The following is a 17,113-nucleotide window of genomic DNA, read 5'->3' as shown; positions in this document are numbered from 1 at the left end:
GGGAATGAAGTTTGGACAAGCTGAGGGGAAAGTGTGTCCAGAGCAGGTAAAGGGAGTTTGGATCCCAGAGCTGAAGGGAACATTCAGATTTGGAACAGGTGAAGCGTTTTGGTTCCTGGCAGGCTACAGGTTGTGGTATGGGAGTGAGTCAGTGGTCTGGTTTGTTGGGTAAATATGAGATCAGTTGAATACTTACTCAGGAATTAGACTATGTATTTAACTTCTCCTAAGTAACTATTTTCCTAAAGAGTTACTTAATTTCATTGGAATCATCTACGATCTTCAAATTACATGGGGACTTTCAGAGGATTCCAAGCATAGGGGAGTTGCCCAGCAGAATCTTCAATTAGCCGAAAAATTCCTTCAGAGTCTTCTATGATGGGTATTCTGCAATGTCCCCTTACACAATCCTCATCTATATTGGAGTAATAACTGTCTGGCCATTGGAAAAGCCAGGCCAATGTCTGGCAAATCAAATGCTGATTGGTTACCATGAGCAAAAACAACACAACAATAGTGGAAAATTTATTGGAATATGACCATAGAATAGCTATACCAAAGCTGTTGTGAAGCAAAATCTTACAGATTTCCCATGTGGGGTATCATAAAATCCCCTTAAGTATCAAGATCTTTGTGAAGAAATAAAGATATTCCTTCAAAAGTGGATGGCACGGTGGCACTGCTGCCTCACAGCGCCAGAGACCCGGGTTCAATTCCCACCTCAGGTAACTCTCTGTGTGGAGTTTACACATTCTCCCCGTGTCTGCGTGGGTTTCCTCCAGGTGCTCCAGTTTCCTCCCACAATCCAAACATGTGCAGGTTAGGTGAATTGGCCATGATAAATTGCCCATAGTGTTAGGTGTAGGGGAATGGGTCTGGGTGGGTTGCGCTTCAGCGGGTCAGTGTGGACTTGTTGGGCCGAAGTAATCTAAGTCTAATCTATTTTGGTCCCTGTATGTGCTTGAAAAATAGGCTCAAGTAATTCTTACACTGTCGCCCCACCCTACTGTGTTATATGGCACTAAACTTCAAATAGTTGGAGGAACTCAAGCCTGAGCGTCCATGAGGAGGAGTGAGCCATCAAAAGCAGCAGAATTGTATTGATCACAATATGCAACGTTATGTCCCAGTATACCCACAATCTACCATTGGTTCAATGAAAAGTGTAGGAAAGTATCACTTGAATTTGTGAAAGTGTTCACGAGAACACAACAATCAGTGTGGTGACTTTGAAAGATGTTTTATTGTGATAAACATGTGTTATTCACAGCCAAAGGTGTACAGAGCCAATGATTTCACCAAGGCTGGCTTGATGTCATGTGCATAATTTGACCTCTTGAGTTCACCTGATGGAGTATGGCAAATTCTAGGAGCTCAAGTCTTCAGTAATTTTGCTGGAATATTGTCAGGGCCCATATCTGTCTTTTTAGTGTCCAGTGCTTTCAGTTGTTTCTTGCTTTTATTTGCAGTGAGATAAATTACTGAACACTGACATGATATTGGGAACTCAGAGACAGGGCAGGATGCACCAGCCAAATACTTTAGATTTGCCTTTTGTGTTAATATGGTGGGCGCCTCCATTATTTGTGGAGTTTCCATCACCTGTTATTGTTTAATTGTACTCCAGTATTTGTTACTGGATGCAGCAGGACTGTAGAATTTATAAATGATCCATTAATATGGATGGCTTAGCTCTCTTTATCACTTTCTGCTCCCATTGTTTGGCTGGCAAATAGTCCGATGTTGTGACTTCATCAGGTTGACACCTCAATGTTTTGGTACATTAGTCCTGTTCCTGGCATACGTAAAAACATAAGAACCAGGAGCAGGAGTAAGCCATCTGGCCCTTTGAGCCCGCTCCACCATTCAATAGAATCACAGCTAACCTTTTCATGGCCTCACCCCACTTACCTGCCCTCTTGCTATAACCATTAATTCCTTTACTGTTAAAAAGGGATCTATCTTAGCTTTAAAAGCATTTAATAAGGAACCCTTAACTACTTCACCAGGCAGGAAATTCAATAGATTCACAACCCTCTGAGTGAAGAAGTTCCTTCTCGATTCGATCCTAAATTTGCTGCCCCTAATTTTGAGGTTATACACTCTTGTCCTACTTTCGCCCGCCAGTGGAAACATCCTCTCTACTTCGACCTTATCTATTCCCTTCATAATTTTATACATTTCTATAAGATACCCCCTCATTCTTCTAAATTACAATGAATATGATCCCAGTCTACTCAGTCTCTCCTCTGGCATCTCAACCCACTCTGCACTCCCTCTAGTGCCAGTATATCCTTTCTCAAGTAAGCAGACCAAAACTGCATGTAGCACTCCAGGTATGGCCTCACCAGCACCCTATACAGCTGCAACATAGCTTCCATAGCAATGAAGGACAAAATTCCATTTGCCTTTTTAAATTACCTGTTGCACCTGCAGACCAACCTTCTGTGATTCATACACAAGACACCCAGGTCCCTCTGCACAGTAGCATGCTGCAATTCAAGTGATACTTTCCTATACTTTTCATTGAACCAATGGTAGATTGTGGGTATACTGGGACATAACGTTGCATATGTGATCAATACAATTCTGCTGCTTTTGATGGCTCACTCCACCTCATAGATGCTCAGGCTTGAGTTCCTCCACCTATTTGAACTTTGATGCCACTTGCTACCATGTTAGTGCCGTATAACACAGTAGGGTGGGGCGACAGTGTAAGAATTACTTGAGCCTATTTTTCAAGCACATACAGGGACCAAAATACTTTTAAAGGGATTTCTTTATTTCTTCACAAAGATCTTGATACTTAAGGGGGTTTTCTGACAATAGTTTTGTGAGTCATCATTAATTCTAGATTTATTAATTGAATTGGTTGAATTGTTATTTGAGTTTTCATGGTGGAATTTGAACCTATGTCTCCAGAATATTAAACAAAAACAGAAGTTGTTGGAGAAATTCAGCAGGTCTGGCAACAACTGTAGAGAGATAGCAGAGTTAACATTTCAAGTCCAGTGACCCCCTCATCAAAAAACCAGAAGTTATGATGAAGGGTCACTGTACCCAAAAGATTGACTCATTCTCTCTTCAGATGCTGCCAGACATTTCTCCAGCAGCTGTTTTTGTTTGGATTTCCAGCATCTCCAGTTCTTTATTTTATCCTCAGAATATTAGCCTATTCCTCTGGATTATTACCACTACACCAATATCTCCCCATAACATTTCTCTAGGATTTAGCTTGATCCATGTCAACAACAGCATGCAACCAATCCAAGTTCCACAGGCATGGTCTTCATCAAAACTGATACACTTCTGGAGAAGCTCCTCAATTTACTTAACACCATGTTCGCCTTAAATTATAGAAACATCTACAGAAACTTATATTTGCCAACTCTCATCTTCTGAATATAGTCTCCGTCTTTTCCCTTGACTACAATATTTTGAACATTGTCAGTAATTCAGATTGATTACTCTGGGCCCTTTTTTATGTGATTTCTGAACTACTTTCAGTCTCTCCAGAATTTTTGGTTTCCAATGACAGTTTGAGTCTTAGTTTCCTTAGAAACCAGGAGCTTCAGTTTTCTTTCTCAGTTTCCCTGTTTAGTTAAGGTCTGTCTCAAAAAACAAGCCAAGAAACTACAATTCCATCACATTAGAGATGAGTGATCTCAGTTATACGAAGAGATAAGAGGAGCTGCAATTGTTCTTCTTTGAGCAGAGAAATTTAAGGAAAGATTAAGGTATTCAAAATTATTAATACCTCTAGCAGTACGGAGTGGACGAGCAGAAACTGTTTTCACTTGCAGGAAGGTCAGTAACCAAAGGCGACATGTTTAAAGTAGTGAAAAAAAAAGAGTGGACCCGGAAAGAGTTATTTCTATGCATAAAGTTATTGAGTACAGTTCTAGAAGGGAAATTTCATGATCACTCAGCAATAATTAATAATAAATTATGTATAACACTCAAACTTCAGCAGTAGCTGCTGCATAAGAAGAAAATGCAGCAGACTTCATTCTGCTATTGTAGTATGCTGGAGCAGTGTAAGGGAAACTACTGATCCTTTTTACATTTATGGGAGTGATACTGGATTCAAGCATTGACAAGTGTTCAGCATGCTCCTTTTCCTGGTAAGCTCAATTTCACCAACCTTTTGTGTAAAAGTGAATTATTTTTTCATATTGGGTGCCAAGCTATGTTCAATTAGAAATAGTCCCTAATTTTGTCTTTATGCCTCCGATTCTATCCTCATTCATGTCCGTCCCAAATGGATCTTTATTTGGATAATGTAGAAAGATGAAGAACTTTAGAAAATCTATTGTTTTGACAGGGCACCTGACAATGGAAACTGTGCTGTATATCTGGGATCAGTATATCCTTGGCCTCGATCAACCTTCTTACAACTGTATTCCAGCATTCTGCATGGCCTTTATTCATTTGCTACGAGAACACCTACAAACTTGTAAAACGGTATTTATGTTCCTCTTTTGCTGCCCAGATGCTGAACGATCTTCAGCCCTTTGTTAACTAAAATGTATTGGTTGCAAAATATCATCTTAACACAGTGAGCTATGCTTCAATCTTAAACACAATTATTAATGGTATGTTAATCAGATTATTAGATACATAGGTAATGGCATTATTTAATTAAGTCATTAAAGTACTTACGAATAGAGACTATTAATGGACTTTGGCTGTAAATTAATCAATTGAAAAATATGAGGAATTTTGTAATAGTGGTGGTTAATAGTTTAAAAAGTATCACTGGTGATTTGGTGATGAAGTAAAGAAAGAAGAAAAGTAAATTTTTAAAAAAATGCTGTTGGCAGAAGTTCACAGATGTACGCATGTCATGCTGCGATCTATAAGTAATTCTATTGTTAAGAAAATTCTAGTTTCATTATTCACCATCTGGCTTCAGATCCACTGAACATGACGAGGGGAAATAGTCACTTAAAAGTGGAAACTGAGAATCTTTTTTCAGACACAATTAATAATCTCTATTACTTCCCTGAAGAATAGCTGAAACCAAGTATAAATTGACAGGAAATGGTTTCCATGATGTTTTCTGAATCTGATGCTCAGTAATGGTGATCATGAAACTTGTTGACCATCGTTAACAACTCATCTTGTTTGCGTTCAGTTATGTTCAGTTCAGCACTTCTGGATATAGAGAAAAATGAAAAAATGGGTCCTGTCCTTACTGAAAAGAAAGAAAGTAAGACCCTGGCACTATCAATTTCCACTAAAAGGAAAGTTTTTGTGAACTAGAAGTCCATCACAGAATTGTTTTGATGGAGAAGAAGGTCATTCAGCCCATTGTTCCTGCGCTGACTCACTGAGCATTTTGACTTATATGTACAATCCTACCTTTACGTCGTAACCCTGTAAATTGAACTGAATCTTACTGGAAATCGACTGTCATTTTTATTGGGTTTCATGGAATGTTTCTTGCAGGAGGCTTAACACAAAATGGTCAACATTTTTATACAGAGAATGATTCATGTATGGCATTAACTGCCAGAGAAAGTGGTGGATGCAGGTACAGTTACAACATTTAAAAGACATTTGGATAAGTTCATGAATAGGAAAGGTTTGGAAGAATATGGGCCAAGTGCAGGCAAGTGGGACTAGTTTGACTGGTTGGACCGAAGGGTCTGTTTTCATGCTGTATGATTCTATGACTGTATGACACAAAGAATCTGGAATTAAAAGTCAAATGATGAGCATAAAACCATTGTCAATTTTTGGAAAAGCTCATCTGGATCAGTAATACCCTTGAGGGAAGGAAATTGTGTTAGGTCCACATGTGACTTCAGAACATGTGGTTAATTCTTAACTGCCCTTTGGGCAATTAGGAATGAGCAATAAATGCTGGCCTATATAGGGTCACTCACATCCCATGACTGAACTGAAAAAAAGAACAGTTTGCAAGTAGGAGAAAGGTCACCACCATCTCCTTTCTGTGACCTCATGTTCACTCTATCTCTGCTACTATACCCACCTCACAGCAAGGATCATTCTCCACCAGTTTCAATATTTTCTGCCACATTTTTGCTCATTCGCTATCAACAACGGAAACCTTCTTCCCCACCCCGCCCCCCCCCCCACCCCGCCCAATCTACTAAGCCTGCATGGCCACTGCACTGCTTATTTACTCAGAATGCTATGCAACATTTCCCCCACACACTTTCATCTCATTAAATCCATCCTTTGCTCTCAATCCAAGAGAAAACATCCCATAAGAGGGTTAAACGAGCCAGGACAGGTGCCAACATTCAACATTGAGAATAGCTAAGGAAGAAACACTCAGAGGCCTGCCAGAGACCTGGCACCTGCTCAGTCGCCAGGAGGAGAAGGTGCCATAATGTTAGCCATTAATGAATTCATTGACATATACAGGCAGACACGAGCAGCTTGTCAGAGGCACTGGGAAACTGCAGCAATATCAATGGGACACTGATGCCAAAGGCATGCGAATATCTGACTGTCGCCATGGACAAGTTGACAGCTGTGCACAGACCTGCAGTCCAGTGAGCAAATGATCAACCCACTGGTGCTCAGGTGATGGGATGAGGGACCTTGACCTCACCACAGATGATTCTCACAAGGAGTCAGGGCAGTGCCACATAGAGGGCCCCCAAAAGTCACCTCAGGACATTACAGAATTGGTCAGGTCTTCGACCTCTACCTTCCTGTCACTTTCAGGCATATGGGAGGTCAAGGTCAAGATTGCACCAGGCACTGGGCAGGACACTGTCAACATGAGTTAGTCACAAACACTCCTGGTTTGCCTGACAAAAACTCCAAGGCTAATAGGCTGAACTATATGGCATGCTACCTCCGCCCCACTGGGCAACCCAGGACTGATTCTCCCAGGCTAACCTTTACCTGTTCCTTTGCCCAATAGCTGTTCTCTCTCCCTCAGCTCTATCTCCACTTATCGTTTACTCCTCCCTCTCCCCCACCATCTTCAGCATAGATAACAACCTTTGCCTCACTACAGTCAATTCTGAAGAAGGGTTACAGGACCCTTCTACAGATGCTACCAAATAAAAAGCAATTTCTGTTTTTCTTTCTTATTTCTAACATCCAATCTTCTTTGGTTTTTCTACACTGAAATATAGTAGGAGGGAAAGAAAGTAGACCTTCTTAGGGCACTTAGGAAGCATGGTTGACACATCAATGTAAATGCGTTATCATATTTATAAATGTATGTTCACTTCTGTATTAGTTGTGTGAGTGAATGTCTGTGAACAATATTAGAGGTTTAGAGCCTAGCCACCTTTACCAGTAAACTGTATTTTATCATCCAAGATATTAAATGAACAGCATCTCAAGTTGTCATCCCAAGCCTCTGGATTATTATCACAGGCTGCTCTTGACTTACTGTGCTAGGATCCCCTTTCCGTAGGCTGTCTCCTTTGACTGGATTGAGGATTACTCTACTTAGACTCTGTACCATGGTCTTGGCACAAGTGTAACATTGCTGTAGCATTGTGCCATACAGGAATATGTCCATCCTTCGACTGACGATTGCTGACAACTGTGACAAGCTATTTGCCTTTGTGTCTGTGCTGAAAAGCCAGGTGAGCCTTTAAGCTCTGGCTGAGAAGGCAAAGTATAAAAAAGGTATGACAAGGCAAAGCAGGGACACTGTGAGCATCAAAGTAGGTGCAAAGTGAATGAGTGCTAAAAGAGTAAGTAAGGATCTCTGAGGATTTTCTTCGTCCAAACCATGAGCTGTGCACTACATATCCTTGCAGCAGAATTGGAATGAGAGGTGCCAGTGCAATCAAAGTGCAGCATTGAAATGCAGGTCCATACAACAAATGGATCAGAGATGTACCATGAGTGTGCAGTGATGATGACAAATGTCAGATGCTGTCGATGGATATAGAGTGTGCATGATCACCACCCATGGGGTGCATCCTGAGATGTTGGTGCTGAATGTCTAACTTAAAGGTCCAGAAGAGCAATTGTCAAGTTGGAGTCACCATTTAACTGCGCTGACTTCAATGTTGGGAATTCTCAGTATCCAGTTTCTATCCTGCGACTGGAAGAGTGGGACACCCCATCTTAATGTTGGTATTTGATGCTTTTCTAAACAAAAAAACCTTCCCAGCCCAACTGTTTGTTTTGCAATGCTGTGGAGACCAGCTACCATGTGTATATTGCTTGTGAGCCTTTGTATTCCCTTTTTAGCTACGTAAGAACCTTTTGCTCTGTTTTTGGTTGCACTTCAGCCCCAAGTGCATCTTTGGGCACTAGGTGCAGAGGGGAGCGAGCAAGTCAGAGGATTTCTTCATGGGTCTGTTCCTGGGCCTGGCCAGACTGGCTATAAACAGGTCCAGGCATTGGGCCATTGTGGGGGTCATTTTGGCCAATTGTCTACCCCATTTCCACTGTGTTTGAGCCTGGGGCTCCTCGGAGAGGGAGGAAGGGCTATCCCCCAATACTCATGATGCTTTCAGGGAGAGGTGGGCACTGTGGGGTGGGGGTGGAGTGCTTTATTTCCCCCTCCAACTCTATTTTAATTTGATCCCTACTGTCTTCCTTCACTTTTTTTATGCAACATTGCCCTTATAGGGCTTTGCTTGTTACTAGTTCCTGGGCAACATGTGTATTTTTCCTGACCTTGAAACATTTTTTTCTCACAGTTTTGTGAGTCTTTGGAATTCCTTTCCTTAAAAGCAAAACCTTGAAATTTTAAGGCAGTGGTAGATAGATTCTTCATTACCAAATGGTTGAAATATTATCGGGGGATGATTATCCATGTTCTTATTGAATGGTGGAGTAGGCTCATGGAATATAGAACATTACAGCACAGTACAGGCCCTTCAGTCCTCGATGTTGCGTCGACCTGTGAAACCAATCGGAAGTCCATCTAACCTACATTATTCCATTCTTCTCCATATGCTTATCCAATGACCATTTAAATGCTGTTAAAGTTGGCGAGTCTATTACTGTTGCAGGCAGTGCATTCCACGCCCCTACTACTCTCTGAGTAAAGAAGCTAGCTCTGACATCTGTCCAATATCTATCACTTATGCGAGCCATTGCCATCCGAGGTAAAAGGTTCTCACTGTCCACCCTGTCTAACCTTCTCATTATCTTAATATGTCTCAAGTAAGTCAGCTCTCAACCTTCTTCTCTCTAACGAAAATAACCTCAGGTCCCTCAGCCTTTCCTCGCAAGACCTCCCTTCTATACCAGGCAACATCCTAGTAAATCTCCTCTGAACCCTTTCCAAAGCTTCCACATTGTTCCTATAATGTGTTGTCCAGAACTGTATGCAATACTTGAAGTGGCCGGACCAGAGTTTTGTACAGCTGCAGCATGACCTCATGGTTTTGAAACTCAATCCCTCTACCAATAAAAGCTAACACACCGTATCCCTCCCTAACAACCCTATCAACCTGGGTAGCAACTTTCAGGGGTCTATGTACATGGACACCGAGATCTCTCTCCGTTCATCTACACTACCAAGAATCTTACCATTAGTCCAGTACTCTATTCCTGTTGCTCCTTCCAAAGTGAATCACCTCACAATTTTCTGCATTAAGCTCAATTTTTCACCTCTCAGCCCAGTTCTGCAGCTCATCTATCTCCCTCCGTAATCTGCAAGATCCTTTGTCACAATCCACAACTCCACTGACCTTTGTGTCATCCACAAATTCACTAACCTATTCTTCTACACCCTCATCTCGGTCATTTATAAAATGATAAACAACACTGGCCCCAAAACAGATCCTTGTGGTACACCACTACTAACTGGCTCCAGGATGAACAACTCCCATCACCCACCACCATCTGTCTTCTTTCAGCTAGCCAATTTCTTATTCAAACTGCTAAATCACCCTCAATCCCATGCCTCCATATTTTGTACAATAACCTACCATGGGGAACCTTATCAAATGCCTTTCTGAAATCCATATACACCACATCAACTGTTTTACCCTCATCCACCTGTTTGGTCACCTTCTCAAAGAACTCGATAAGGTTTGTGAGGCATGACCTACCCTTCACAAAACAATGTTGACAATCCCTAATCAATTTATTCCATTCTAGATGATTATAAATCCTGTCTCTTATAACCCTTTTCAACACTCTACCCACAACTGAAGTAAGGCTCACTGGTCTATCATTACCAGGGTTGTCTCAACTCCCCTTTTTGAACAAGGGGACAACATTTGCTATCCTCCGGTCTTCTGGCACTATTCCTGTAGACAAAGATGACATAAAGATCAAAGCCAAAGGCTCAGCAATCTCCTCCCTGGCTTCCCAATGAATCCTTGAATTAATCCCATCCGGCCCAGGGGACCTATCGATTTGCACACTTTCAGAATTGCTAACGCTCCTCCATGTGAACCTCAATCTAGTAGCCTGTATCTCAGTATTCTCCTCAACAACATTGTCTTTTTCTATTGTGAATACTGACGAAATGTATTCATTTAGCGCTTCCCCTATCTCCACTGAGTCCACACACAACTTCCCAGTACTATCTTTGGCCCTAATCTTACTCCTGTCATTCTTTTTTCCTGATATACCTATAGAAAGTGTTAGGGGTTTACTTGATCCTATCCGCCAACGACTTCTCACGTCCCCTTAGGTCTTTCCTGGCTAACCTGTAGCTCTCAAGCGCCCTAACTGAGCTATCACATCTCATCCTAACATAAAAATTCTTCTCCTCCTTTTGAAAAGCGATTCAACTTCCTCAGTAAACCATGGCTCCCAGGCTCGATAACTTCCTGCCTGCCTGAAAGGTACATACTTATCAAGGATCTGCAAAAGCTGTTCCTTGAGTACGTTCCACTTTCAATTGTGCCCATCCCCTGCAGTTTCCTTCTCCATCCTATGCATCCTAAATCTTGCCTAATCGCATAGTAATTGCCTTTCCCCCAGCTGTAACTCTTGCCCTGCAGTATATACCTATCCCTTTTCATTACTAAAGTAAACATAACCGAATTATGGTCACTTTCAACAAAGTACTCACCTACCTCCAAACCTAACACCTGACCGGGTTCATTACCCAGTACCAAATCTAATGTGGCCTCGCCCCTTGTTGGCCTGTCTACAAATTGTGCCAGAAAACCCTTCTGCACACATTAGACAAAAACTGACCCATCTAAAATACTTGAATTATAGTATTGCCAGTCAATATTTGACAAGTTAAAGTCCCCCATAACAACTACCCTGTCACTCTTGCACCTATTGAGGATCATCTTTGCTATCCTATCCTCTACATCCCTGGAACTATTTGGAGGCCGATAGAAAACTCCCAACAGGGTGACCTCTCCTTTCCTGTTTCTGATCTCAGCCCAGAATACTTCAGTAGACGAGTCCTCAAAAGTCCTTTCTGCAACTGTAATACTGTCTTTGACTAACAATGCCACATCCCCACCCCCCACTCTTTTACCATTTTCTCTGTTCTTATTGAAACATCTAAGTCCTGGAATTTGCAATAACCATTCCTGTCCCTGCTCCACCCATGTCTCTGAAATGGCCACAACATCGAAATGAAAATGTGTTGCTGGAAAAGCACAGCAGGTCAGGCAGCATCCAAGGAACAGGAGAATCGATGTTTCGGGCATAAGCCCTTCTTCAGGAATGGGCATTCCTGAAGAAGGGCTCATGCCCGAAACGTCGATTCTCCTGTTCCTTGGATGTTGGCTGACCTGCTGTGCTTTTCCAGCAACACATTTTCAGCTCTGATCTCCAGCATCTGCAGTCCTCACTTTCTCCACAACATCGAAATCCCAGGTACAACCCATGCTGCAAGTTCACCCACCTTATTCCGGATGCTCCTAGCTTTGAAGTAGATACACTTCAAACCAACTTCTTGCTTGCCAGTGCCTTCTTGCGAGCTTGAAACCTTATTTGTAACCTCACTATTTTCAACTTCCTGTATACTCAAACTACATAGAACATAGAACATAGAACAATACAGCACAGAACAGGCCCTTCGGCCCACGATGTTGTGCCGAACTTCTATCCTAGATTAAGCACCCATCCATGTACCTATCCAAATGCCGCTTAAAGGTCGCCAATGAATCTGACTCTACCACTCCCACGGGCAGCGCATTCCATGCCCCCACCACTCTCTGGGTAAAGAACCCACCCCTGACATCTCCCCTATACCTTCCACCCTTCACCTTAAATTTATGTCCCCTTGTAACACTCTGTTGTACCCGGGGAAAAAGTTTCTGACTGTCTACTCTATCTATTCCTCTGATCATCTTATAAACCTCTATCAAGTCACCCCTCATCCTTCGCCGTTCCAACGAGAAAAGGCCGAGAACTCTCAACCTATCCTCGTACGACCTACTCTCCATTCCAGGCAACATCCTGGTAAATCTTCTCTGCACCCTCTCCAAAGCTTCCACATCTTTCCTAAAGTGAGGCGACCAGAACTGCACACAGTACTCCAACTGTGGCCTAACCAAAGTCCTGTACAGCTGCAACGTCACCTCACGACTCTTGAATTCAATCCCTCTGCTAATGAACGATAATACTCCATAGGCCTTCTTACAAACTCTATCCACCTGAGTGGCAACCTTCAAAGATCTATGTACATAGACCCCAAGATCCCTCTGTTCCTCCACCTGACCAAGAACCCTACCATTAACCCTGTATTCCGCATTCTTATTTGTCCTTCCAAAATGGACAACCTCACACTTGGCAGGGTTGAACTCCATCTGCCACTCCTCAGCCCAGCTCTGCATCATATCTAAGTCCCTCTGCAGCCGATAACAGCCCTCCTCACTGTCCACAACTCCACCTATCTTTGTATCATCTGCAAATTTACTGACCCACCCTTCGACTCCCTCATCTAAGTCATTAATAAAAATTACAAACAGCAGAGGACCCAGAACTGATCCCTGCGGAACTCCACTTGTAACTGGACTCCATGCTGAATATTTACCATCTACCACCACTCTCTGCCTTCGACCGGTTAGCCAGTTTTCTATCCACTTGGCCAAATTTCCCTCTATCCCATGCCTCCTGACTTTCCACATAGCCTACCATGGGGAACCTTATCAAATGCCTGACTAAAATCCATGTACACTACATCCACTGCTCTACCCTCATCCACATGCTTGGTCACCTCCTCGAAGAATTCAATAAGACTTGTAAGGCAAGACCTACCCTTCACAAATCCTTACCCTTACAATTTAGGTTCCCATCTCCCTGCTGAATTAGTTTAAACACACCCGAGGAGCATTAGTAAATTAGTAAATAGTGAAGACCGTCCTGTTTGTAGATGTCCCACCTAGCCCAGAGAAAGCTCCAATTATCGAGCATTCCAAAAACCCTCCCACTGCACCATCCCTGTAGCCACGTGTTCAACTCCTCTCCCTATTCCTTTCCTTGCTTGCACATGGCAGGGGCAACAAACAACTCTGTTTGTTCTAGCTCTAAGCTTCCACCCTAGTTCTCTGAATTTCTGCCTTAAATCCCCATCTTTCTTCATACCTATGTCGTTTGTGCCTCTGTGGACCATGATTTGGGACTGCTCCCCCTCCCCTTCAAGGATCCTGAAAACACGATCAGAGACATCATGAACACTTGCACTTGGGAGGCAACACACCAACCGTGAGTCTCTCTCCTACCCACAAAACCTCCTATTTGTCTCCCTAACTATGGGGTCCCCAATGACTAATGCTCTGTTCCCCTTCCCTCCTAAGTAACAGGGACAGACTCTGTGCCAGAGACCTGTACCCTATTGCTTACCTCTGGTAAGTCGTTCTCCCAAACAGTATCCAAACGGTATGCTTGTTGTTGAGGGGAATGGCCACAGGGGATGCCTGCAACTGCCTACCATTTTCCTTTGTCTTATGATGGTTACCCATCTACCTTTTTCTACCTGGTTTGTCTACCTCCCTGTAACTCATCTCAATAACCCCGTCTGCCTCCTGAATGATCCGAAGTTCATCCAGCTCCAGTTCCCTAACACGGTTTTCAAGGAGCTGGGGTTGAGTGCATTTGCCACAGATACAGTCAGCGGGAACACTAGTGGTGACCTTTACTTCCCACATTCTGCAAGAGAAACATGCAACTTCCATAACCTCCATTCCCACTATTCTAAATTCCCAATGAGATGACTATGAAACTACTGATAATCTAAAAAAAAAACTAGTTACCTTACCTTATGGCGCACAGAACCTTTTTTTATGGTTGAAGATGAGGATGGGTGGGAGACACTACTTGAGTACTGTTTCAGGTAAAGCAACCACACAAATATAAAGCCTCACTCACTCAGTAGTCCCATATCTGCTCCTGCTCAGAGTGCGCTCCGCCTATACATCAAGTTTGTTTTTATATATTTTAAATTTACCTTCCCGTCGGCGTCTGGTCCTCGCTGTCGCTTCTCCCACTCCAACTGCCGCTGAGAACAGGAAGAGCCACTTGGCCTACTCTTGTTCCTTGTTCATAAGACTTCTGGTTAGCCTCAAAGCCTGGTACATGGGAATACAGGAATTACCCTTTCAACTTCACTAAGACTAATACAAATAGACAGAGTAGGCACCACACTGACTCCTTTCAATGGTCCCTAGATATTGTAAGGGGGTCTTTGTATGTCATAGAATCATGATTAGTAGTTTACTACTGTGCTCCCTCTGAAACAGGCAGCTGCCTACGTTGTTTCCATGAGGAAGAGCCCAAGAAATTATTTCTAATGGCGAACGTAATTCAAATTAATTCCATATGTGTTGAAATTGATAGGAAATGCCAAGTATTACTCATTTGAACAGAACAAAGATGAACAGCCTATGGCCATTTAGGCACATGTTTGGCACCATTGGATGGGATTTATTTTAATGCAAGCAGTCTGACAAGCAAGGTAAATGAGTTGGGGACAAAAATTAAAACATGGAGGTATGATGTCATTATTGTCATTGAAACATGGTTCAGAAATGGGCAGGACAGACAGCTCCTTATTCCAGGATATTAGGGTCTTCAGGCAAGGTAGGGAAGGAGGTAAAAGAGGATGAGGTATTGCAATATTGATCAGGGAATCAATTACAGAAGAACGAAGGATGCCATCTTAGAAGGCACCTCAGATAAAGCCATCTTGGTATAACTTAAAATCCAAAAAGGAGGAATCATGTTGCTGGAAGTGTACTGTAGGCCCCTAACAGTCTGAATGAAATAGAAGAGCAGATATGTAGAGCAGATATGTAGGCAAATTTCAGTGAAGTGTAAAAGTTATAGGGTACTGATTGCAGTAGATTTCAACTACCCTAACTGTAACTAGGACCACCTGGCATTGATCTCGGCACTAAAAAAGACAATGGCAGAAATACCCCGTCGACTCTGCAAAGCCCTCTTCGCTAACATATCGGGGGCCACTGCCAAAATTGGGAGAGCTATCTCTCAGACTAGTCAAGCAACACCCTGACATAGTCATACTTACAAGGTCATACCTGACAGACAATTGTCCAGAAATGACCATTACAATCCTATGGATATGTCCATACTTTGGAGGAATTTTATGAAGATCTCAAATTTCTAGATAAAGCAGGGATTGAAACAGCAGTAAGTGAGCTCCACCTTTCTTTTAAATCAGTCACAAATTTCTGCTTTTTACTGCATAATATGCTATGTCACAAATCTTTCCATGAGACAATCCTCTGGGGAAATAAAATGAAGAAATTCAGATGATGATAAGTAATAATGGTAGGCAACATACAGTAGTGTTTGGCAAACTTCCAACAGAAGCAAGTAAGCTTATTTTATTATTTATTCAGAGAATGTGGACTTTTCTGGTTGGACCAGCATGTATTACCCATCCTTAATTGTCCTTGAGAAGGTGGCAGTGAACTGCCATCTTGAACCATGGCAGTCCTTTGGCTATACAGAGTTCTACAGTCCCATTAGAGGCGCATTCAAGTTTTGGACTTAGTGACCATGAAGGAACCATGACATGATTCCAACTCAAGGTAGTATGGGGCCTGTAAAGGTACTGTATTGGCAAATAGGATTCATGCAAGATCAGATCCAAATAAACTGTTAAGGCAATCTTAGTCTACTTGGACCGTGCCTGTTACTTTTATGCAGTGGTCAAAGCAAAGCTGTTTTGTGTTGACACTCTAATGTCGTGTAAATGTCACCTCAATGTACTTCAAGTCAGATATCGTACACCTTCAGTGTTTATTCAAGGGACAAAAAAAATTGAATATTTTAAAGTGGAATTCTTTCACAACAAATGGGGACATTAAATTAGTTAGTTCCTGACAACTGTTATGGTAATCACAATATTCAATTGACTCATATTTGTTCATTGTATTGTGTATTACATTTGTGCTGGATAATGTTTTAAATGATTGCTGCATAGAAACAGCAGCATCTGCACTGTTGATTGACTGTATACATCAGCAGAGAGTCCAATATCATGAGTGGTTGGTGCTACTTAAAACCAATATGCTGCTCCTAAAGGGGAGGTTCATTGTATCTGCAAGAAGTTGTCAAAGTCATTCGAAATTTATTCCTAAGCTGTGATACCTTGAGGAATGGCTGAATATGGTATGAGAACATGCACCAAGTATTTCTGATAATGCACAGGATTCTTGTTGCAAGTCGTGAAGACAAAGGGGCCATCATATATGCAGAGGTCAGGAAGCCCTGTACAATAGTCATATGCTTTGGAGGCAATTGAAGGAACTAGCTAAAGAGGAAAAGACCAGGAATGCAGGCCCAAAAATGGATGCACTGCCGGTCATTTAGCAGTCTTGACAGAAGTTGTTGAAGAGAACAAGTTCAAACTTCAATGGCATTTCTACTAACTGCACCTCTAGCCTGATCCATTGCTTAATTTTGCCAAAGGATCCATAAGGCTTGGCTGGCAGACCAGAAATCTATTACTTCGTTGGAAATCTGAGCCCCTTGTAAAACTTGAAAAAGTGCTGCCATGGACGACACAGTGGCTCAGTGGTTAGCACTGCTGCCTGACATTGCCAGGGACCCAGGTTTGATTCCAGCCTCCGCTGATTATATGTGGAGTTTACACATTTTTCCCATGTCAGCTTGGGTTTCTCCAGGTGCTCCAGTTTCCTCCCTGTTGTAGTAAAGTTAATAAAACTCAAATTTAGAAGCAAGTCAATTTAAATTTAGAAGT

At 42.3% G+C, this 17,113-nt stretch overlaps 1 protein-coding gene across 1 annotated transcript in view; it reads left to right on the top strand.

The window, feature by feature from the left end:
* Positions 1 to 17,113, top strand: part of LOC140491660 (uncharacterized) — a 255,833-nt gene that overhangs the window by 110,205 nt on the left and 128,515 nt on the right. Inside the window, exon 9 of the mRNA XM_072590156.1 lies at positions 4,325 to 4,464. Coding sequence (XP_072446257.1) covers positions 4,325 to 4,464 — 140 coding nt within the window. The remainder of the gene's footprint in view (positions 1 to 4,324; positions 4,465 to 17,113) is intronic.

This window comes from Chiloscyllium punctatum, chromosome 19, assembly GCF_047496795.1.
Source record: "Chiloscyllium punctatum isolate Juve2018m chromosome 19, sChiPun1.3, whole genome shotgun sequence".
NCBI classification, from domain to species: Eukaryota; Metazoa; Chordata; class Chondrichthyes; order Orectolobiformes; family Hemiscylliidae; genus Chiloscyllium; species Chiloscyllium punctatum.
This window is presented reverse-complemented; position numbering and strand designations above follow the sequence as displayed.